Source organism: Monopterus albus, unplaced genomic scaffold (genome assembly GCF_001952655.1).
Source record: "Monopterus albus unplaced genomic scaffold, M_albus_1.0 scaffold1.1, whole genome shotgun sequence".
NCBI classification, from domain to species: Eukaryota; Metazoa; Chordata; class Actinopteri; order Synbranchiformes; family Synbranchidae; genus Monopterus; species Monopterus albus.
In genome coordinates, this window is record NW_018127881.1 from 252,057 (window position 1) to 260,702 (window position 8,646).

General features: G+C 40.2%; 1 protein-coding gene and 1 long non-coding RNA gene across 3 annotated transcripts in view; one reads left to right on the plus strand and one right to left on the minus strand.

Moving 5' to 3' along the window:
- iffo2b (intermediate filament family orphan 2b) overlaps window positions 1-8,646 on the plus strand; it is a 28,660-nt gene that overhangs the window by 10,924 nt on the left and 9,090 nt on the right. For both annotated transcript variants that reach the window (XM_020599670.1, XM_020599747.1), the window contains exons 2-3: window positions 6,658-6,718; window positions 8,532-8,627. In XM_020599670.1, the coding sequence (XP_020455326.1) occupies window positions 6,658-6,718; window positions 8,532-8,627 (157 nt within the window). The remainder of the gene's footprint in view (window positions 1-6,657; window positions 6,719-8,531; window positions 8,628-8,646) is intronic.
- Window positions 5,431-8,564, minus strand: LOC109960008 (uncharacterized). The gene is made up of 3 exons (XR_002274932.1): window positions 8,487-8,564; window positions 6,638-6,709; window positions 5,431-6,469 (listed from the first exon to the last, which is right to left on the minus strand). It is a non-coding gene; the product is annotated as an uncharacterized LOC109960008 (long non-coding RNA).

Here is an 8,646-nt window from a genome sequence, read left to right on the forward strand (position 1 = left end):
AGCTTTTGAGGATCTTTTGGTCTACTTCACTTTGTCAGGCAGGTCCTATTTAAGTGATTTCTTGATTGCGAACAGGTGTGGCAAGAGAAATTGAACTCAGGTGCGATAAACCAGTGTTTTGACAGGGGGGCAAACACTTGTTCACACAGGGCTCTATAGTTTTGGATTTTGTTTTCCCTTAATAATAAAAACCTTCATTTAAAAACTGCATGATGTGTTTACTTGTGTTATCTTTGACTAATATATAAATTTGTTTGACGATCTGAAACATTACAGTGTGACAAACATGCAAAAAGATAAGAAATCAGTAAGGGGGCAAATACTTTTTCACACCACTGTATCTCTGTTTAAGCGCCGAGAAACATACTGACGTAAGTACTTTAAATAAGAGTAAGATGTCTGGTGCAAGATACAGAACCCCATCAAACACACATTTTCCAGCTCCAACAACCTCTCATCTTTATCTTATCTAATCTCTTCCAACATGCTTTGCATACCAAGCTTTGACAAGTGTCTACTAACCAACAAAGTGCTGCTGGGAAATGTAATAGCTTGACTCAATGAAATAAAATGTTTCAGAAAACTGCAAATTGCACATAATTGCAAGATAATATAATGTCATCATATTCGTCATATAGGCCTGTGTGAAGCATATATAAAACTTGACACAAAACACGCAGCAGCACATGCATATTATGACGTCTTTATTTTCAAGCACTATAAAGACGCATTGTATTGCATTTTACGTAAGTAACTGTATCATATCACAGTTCTAGACGCATTTCCCTCCATCTACACAATGGAAACACACACCTACGGCACAGTTTTGTCTAACGTGTTTATTAATAGAGTCAGTCTTCTTTAATCTGTATACAAGAATCTAATTTGACTATACTGTACTTAGCAAACTCACAAGCTTTACAATGATTGAATATTGGTATCTAAAGCAGTATTGATAAGTAACTATTGATGTTTCAAAATGATTATCGCTGTTGAAGCAAAAGAGAAATTTGTTCATTGTGTACTTAAGACATGTTGAAAATGCTCAAAATATCCAAATATATCACATGGTATTGCAGAGTAGAGAAGACAAATGCACAATAAAAAAAAATAAAAAAAACAGGATTATATGTGTATGTGAGTGTAGATTACCATTCATGAGTTACATAACCCTGGGAATGTTTTTCTGTTCAACCTCAGATTAAAGCTGTCTGTTCTCCCTCCTGATCGCACAAAGGGAAGGTGCTCAGGGATGATATCTTAATTTTAAAGCCTTTAGATAAAGGCTGGCAGACTAACAGAGACATGGGAGGAGCAGTCTTCATCATATTTCATAGGAAAGCTTGTCTTTTGTGGTCACTAGTCATATTTTACAACCTGACTTCTAAAGTTCAGCATACACAAGCGCTATTCACTGGAAGCCATTAAAGATAGTAGGTTCTTAGGAAGAGATGTGACAGTCATTAACATTTCTTAGTTCTTATTTCACCCTCAACTCAAGCCTACAGTTAATAGAAATTTCAGTACTGTCAATTATTTGTGTATTTCTGTCATTTGAATGTATTATAAAAGTAGATAGATCATGGTGAAGTTTACTGCCAAAGATTTTATACAACACTTAAAAAAAAATTCACAACAAGCAACATAAGGCACAAACAGAGAACACAGAGATCTGATGAAAGCCCTGCTTAAGTTGTATACAACAAAAAGGCTGCACTGTGATGCCAATATACTCTATGTAAAATAAGGACACATATATTTTAAAAAAACATGCACATATGTACTTAAATATACATACACAAGTAGACTATATGACTAACAAATTAAAAATGTCATATTTTCTGCCACCCCAGACTAATTTTTAACAGATCTTTTTTTGCCCCATGTTTTTTTGGCTGCCCTTTTTAAAATAAAGTAGATAATGTCCAACCATATCCAGTATCATTAAGATAACATATGGGCTTTTTCATGGAACAGAAAGCATTTTCCCTGCTGTCAGACATGTAAAGATACACAATGAGTAATATTCTTACCTATAATATTGGATAGCAAACATATACCACCAAAAACACAGAGTTGTTGGCTTTCCTAACCATGTAATAAAATGTTCCAACACAAACTCTGGAGTATAGCTCCCCGAGGGGCCAGTGATAATGGTGGCTGGGGAAGATGTCTGTGGTCACATTGAGCAATATTGACGGATCTCCTGCTGCCATCTGTGTCCTGTCTGGGTTAGGGGACCTGTATTTAAGACTAGCCATGCTTGTGGGACACAGGAATCACTGTGCACAGTTTACCTGACAGAGTGAGCCAGGAATCATGCATATTGGATGCAGGGCAGTGGCAACACTTCCGTGCATAAGAGATGAGAAAACAGAGGATGGAGGACAAATGTGTGTGTGGTTGTTGTCATGGATATGGATTGAGGTCATGGAGGAAGGTGGAGTTAGTTGGAGCAGACAAATGAAGCGACTTATGACCTTGGCATGTCACCTTGCCAGCCGAGACCCCTGAGCAGGCAGACGGGGGTGGGGTGGGGGGGGCTGCTGAGTTGCTTTACCTGCTGGCTCCATCCATTTCACATCGCTGCATCATGATCTTCACTTACACATCTCTCTGTGGAGTCTGGGGAGGCTACAGATTACAGAGCATCATGATATTCAATCTATGACGCACTGTAGTCACTCCCCCACCACCCGCTTTTTTCTGCTAGCTTAGCATGTAGAAATAACTAGATGTTTACCAAGTGATCACTCTCTGATTTTACCGATAATCAGTGCCTAATTATCTGGTTGCTTCCAGGAAATGTCTCAGGAAATTCTCTGGAAATTAACTGGAATTTACTGACCTGTAAAATAAAGACTTACTGAACATTGCAAAAACATTGATTTTCTAAACTTTTGGCATTTGGACAGATGAATACTACTTGGAGAACTCATTGGTTTTAGTATTTATCTACAATTTTGCAGTCAACACCACCCTCATATTAACAAGCATCTCAGCAGTTCAGTATACATGCCAGGTAAATTATACAGTCTGTGAACCATAGAAATTAGCTCAGTAAACACACTGAACAGCCCACAGTCTGCCATCCAGAAGACACACACACAAGATTTGAATAAGAAAATGATGACAAAAGTGTCACTATTCATCATAAATCTTACAACTGATCACACATACAAGGTGACAACAGCCACATGCATTCCCAGAAAATAGTTTAAAAAGCAAATGTTTTAGAAGGGGAGCAATAGAAGAGGTGTGTAAAGGTACTGTATGTATTTATGGATTAATCTAAGAAATACCACTCTGTAGGAAAAACTTTCCAGTACATCATATAGTTTAAACAGGGTGCTGTCTGATGCAAAATTTTGTTTTCCATGAGCAGCAGAGGTTTTGTGGAGTGATCCACAACCACACCTCAAAGTTTTCCCTGTGCTCCTTCAGGTATTTATTGCCTGTTGCATAACAGTGTATTGGTCACATTGTAAAACCATTGGAATTTTCTGCAGAAGATGAACATCAGATTGTTAAATTAATAAGAAATCATTTGATAATCAGTGCCAAGATTGAATCTGTCATCATTTTGATTCTGGCACAGATAAATCAGCCTCCAAGGTTACCTCATTATGGGTGCAATAAATCTGTCACCGTGTGTTTGTCTTTAAAACTGAATCAAACTTGAGAGCATTAGAACATCAGAGTATCATGCATGCATCGCTCTGTGTACTCAGGCACAGTGATGGGAAAACCGAGGCAGCTCGCGTGCAAGACAAACCCCCAGACATACCACATAAGGCAGGGAGTGTTTTTTGGCAAGCACAGCAAGAATGCTATTGTTCGACAGACAAAAATGATATGAGATGTCTGTTTGATATGAGACACTTCTCTCGCTGTGAGGCGCTCGCATTGTTCTTGCACTGCAGTTTCATCTTTCATGAATCACAAAATAATCTGTTTTTGCATCCACTCAAAAGAGAACTTTTCCGTCTTTTTCTTTCATTTCTATTCAGTCTTTCAACTTAAGTGCTACTACAGTTACAGTAAGGATGCAATACTGATTTAAGAAACATTCATTATTAGGTTGGATTAGATGAAATGTTACTAAAATAAATAAACTGGAGTTCCAAACACAGATGATTCATTCTTTCAAATTCTTATAATTTTTCAATGAAAAATAGATTTGAGATCTGTCTTCTAAAAAGCAGCACCATTAAATGTTGGTTTTGAGAAGCAGAAATGAAAAATAAACCGCGCTACTAGTGCTGCAGTTTCAGTTGGCTTCATAGGTGGAACATGTGTAACCCTACAGTTTTTGATGTATTAAAGCGAAATTGCAGAGGATATGTCTGGTGGTAAACAGACATCTATGAGTTGACACAGGCTCCAACCCCCCTGCTGACTTTGTCCTTGTAAGGAGACTCCGGGTGTGTGCGTTTGACTGAGTCATGCCAAAGGTACAGCAAAGGCAGAACCACAGCCTGGAGAGAAGCCAGACAGAATACCTGTGCTGTAGTGTCATCTTTGTTTGGATTGGGCATTTTTGTGTGGATACTTGTAAAGAGACAGTGAGTTTTCATTTGACTTTTATAGATTGCTGAATTGTAACAGCTACATAAATAACCCTGAGAGACAGAGACTGTCCCTTCACTCATGTTGTCCAGTTATCAGCTTCAGTACTGAAGAACGAGTAGCGGTGGCCGTTCACAGGGAGCAACAACACAGGTGATGCAGATGCAAACTGGGTTGTGTCTGCAGAGGATGTGATGCAGTTGTGAACTCCAGTGACCTGAGCTGGAGTCCTGCGGCAGACAGGCAGAGTGTTTTGGACACATTAAAGCAGCACTGCCAGCAGTTTTAGAACAAGGCTTCAATCACAGTGCGAGCTGGCGTGCCCTGCCAAAGAATACTTCTCTCTAATTAGACAGTGTACATTCAGTAGATCCTGAATGGAAACAAGCTGAGGTTTGTTAAGAAAGTGAATCTCTAGTGAGGCATGTCGTGATACCAAAGTGGCTTCTGGCTGTGTTTGTGTTTCTCCATGGAAAAGGCTATGGGTAAGCTAATGTCCCAGAATTTAGTTGTGGACATCAGATGCCAGCTTTTCTCCCTTCCAGTAAACATATAGAGTCAGGCCTGTGTTGCTTAGACCAGTAACCTACACACACATCTTCACACTGACTCACCCAGACACCCTCTCTACTAGAAACCCCCCCTCTGTTTTATCCATCACCATGCATGTGTCCCACAGTGGCTGTGCAGTTAGTTAATAATACTGAATGAGTTCCTTGTCCAATTCAAACCTCATAATGTCTTTTGGGAAGCTTGCGTGACTCAGCATGTCTGCAATCTCATCTCCCAGGAAACAAGATGGATGTGTTTTAGGAGCATAGTGAAGTGACTGCTGCACTACTGGCTTTGCGTTCTGTGCGATACAGCCTGCACGGCAACTAAACAGGCTCATAATTTTGTTTATACATAGCTGCCATGGTGCAGAGGAGTGACACAACCCATCACCAGAGGCTAAGAGACCCATGCTGCTAATCATAGCTTGCAGCCAGTCGGGGGGTGTCTGGCACTTTATTTTTAGCCACACTGTTGGTGTGGCTCTAGGGATGGCAACGTTAGTCAGCCGTTTTGTCCGCTGCTTTTGTCCAGACTGAAAAACCTCAGAAAACACTAGAGACTACTTGATACACACGCCCATGTCACTCTCACTCATGTTCCCTTAACTTTTTATCTAGCACCATGGTCAGGTCACAACAAGTGTCAAATCGTTTGGCTTACAACAAAGCACTTGTGACATTCCCATGAGACTCTGCTGTATATTGTGTTTCTAATGACCAAGTCTTAACATGCAAAAATGTTAAACTAAGATGGTGAACTTTGTAAACTTACCTGCTTAACAACAGCATATTAGCATTGTCATTATAAGCTCAGCAGCGTTTCGCTTCAAGCACAGAACTGATTAGTCTTTTGTCATCTTATGTTACTTACAAATGTACTAAAGCAATAATGTGAGCTCCTTGTTAGTGTGGCTTGTCTGCCAGTCTGCCAACTATGATGAATAATTCAACCTTCCTTACCTTCAATAAATACTGGAATTACTTTATTCTTTTTTCAGATCCCCATTAGCTTCAACAAAGCAGTGTAGACATTCGTCTACTACTAATGGTTTTGCATACTAGTCAGTAGCTTTAGTCTGTCTCAGTAGGTGTTATCTCTGTTATATGCATGACCAAATATCTTCATTTGCTTTAAAGCATTGCTGTTCAGATCCTATAAACAGATTCCCCATGCCTGAAGTAGGAAGGAATTCAGGCTGCAGCTTTTTGGGCGTGTTAATGCTCAAATGTCCCTCTGCAGTCACACAACGGTTCAAAACTATTCATGAGCAGCGTTTGTTGTGTTTGGAGTTGGATGGAACTTCATTCTTCTTTATAGCTGTTTTACTGAGGGGTTGTAAAGATGACTGTACAAAGGAGAAAGAGACAAAAGATTGAACGCAGCTAGGAAAGTGGGTGTGAACCTATACTGTCAAGGGCATTTGTAATCAGAGATGGGAGTATTGTCCTGACAAAAGTACCACTGCCCTTTCAAGCAGCCCCCAGGGGACCAGGCCCAGCGGTAACTGACCCACCTCTGTGCTCTGTGTTGCAGATGGGAGGAGGAGCTGTCCAAACGAGAGCAGCTGGAGTCCACGGTGGAATCCCTGCAGCAGGTTGTGAAACACAAACAATAAAATACAGCACATTCCACTAACACAGTTATGCACAATTATGTGACATCTTGCCAGTGGTGATTTATCACATGCAGAGATGGAGCACAAATAATGTCTGAGGGAAAGGGTATGTACACATATATTTTCAAAACAGCAACTACAGCACATGCATAAACATTTATAGCTCAGTCTTTCATGGTGTTTCATGCAGCGTGGACTTGGCAGAGCTCGACCGGAAGCAGCTACTGTGCAGCCGGGAAGATGTGTGTCAGATTAGAAAAATCATATTACAAACCCATCATCCAAACCCATTATGCATCTGCTCAGAGCAGGTGGAAGGACAGAGATGTAGAAGCAAAATCAGTGAAAAGTGTCACACCTTGGGGCCGTATCACAACACGTACACCATCCCAGCTGGTGTGAGTCGGCATCCTGCTGCCCTCTCTTTGCTTTTGCACAAATCAATTAGTGGCAGCACGCATGTTTGCCTTGGATTGTGGGTCAGCAAAACCCTAGATAGAGAGGTGGAGTGGAGTACCCAGGGGGCTTCAGCCTTTTAGAGTGCACAGGCAGATGTCGCAGGTTATGAGAGAGCCGGATATCTGCTCAGTGATAGTAAATTCAGTGCAAACAGCCATTTACTGTTAATGGCCCAGAGCCAGAGCACTGTCAATGTGCTGACTAAATACAGAAACAAAAACTGTGATGTTTACCCGCTAAACAGGATAGCCACCCGTTTAGCGGTAAATTATGTGAATAAGATGTTTAGCAAGCTCCTCAGAAGGGATGTGGGATGTCTGACAACCTCAAAGTGATGAGCAGACCCCAGGGTATCACTGCACCCAGCTAACAAATAGTCAAACAGAGCTGCCTGTAAAACCACAAGTTTGTTAATTAGTGAGCTTTCGAGTTCATGGTAGGCAGATTTTGTTGCCTTTAGACAGCCAGGCTTGTTTCACCGTTTCGTCTTTATGCTAACTTAAGCTAACTGATTGTTGGCTGTAGCTTTATATTTACCATAAAGACATGAGAGTGAAATTGACCTTCTCATCTAACGCTCAACACAGAAGCAAATAAATATTTTGCAATAAATGAAACTATTTCTTTACATTTAATTCTGTGGGAACCAAATTCAACCTCTTATGTGAACTTAACATGCATGTGGTTGTCTGCCCTTTCCTTATGTAGCGACAGGTCCAGTTATAACATGTGTTGTGTATTGCTTAATGCTTACAGCTGAGATCCACATTTGCATCATGTAAATATGAAATTAAATATGAAAATTAAAGTAGACAATAACTTTTGGTATTGAGATAAACAGTTAAACAGAGTGCTAGTGTTAAACTGTGTAAGAGTATGCAAGCTTTATTTGCTTAGATGGGCCTTATCTGACTGCAGCGTTTATCTACTGTAAATGTAGCTACATTTGAATTCACTCATATTTACAAGACATCAAACAGCCAATGTGTTTTATGACCTCAATTCCCTTTAATGTGTCTCTGACACTTTAACTCTGTGTGAAAGTGCCGACCTTGGACGCCATCTGGCTCCGCCCATGACTCTAACTTTGACAAAGTCTGATATGCTGCCCTATTTTTACAGGTTTATTGGAGTATTGTCAATAAACCTAAAACCTACCTCAATGTGTATTATATGTCTGTATCAGTTTAGGAATGGTTATGGGACTTTATGTTATAAATATTCAAACTTTGGTAAGCAGAGTTTATGTGGTTAAGAAAATATTCCACCAACCTTTTTAGGATCTTACCTGTATGTATCTTGTATTAAATGCTTCACTGTGATGTTCACTCAGAGTGTCCGGGAGTCATCCGAGATCCAGGATGAGCTGAACGAGAAGGTGGACAGACTCAAGGCTGAACTCGTGGTCTTCAAGAGCCTGATGGGTGATGTAAGTATTTGGTCAGTGC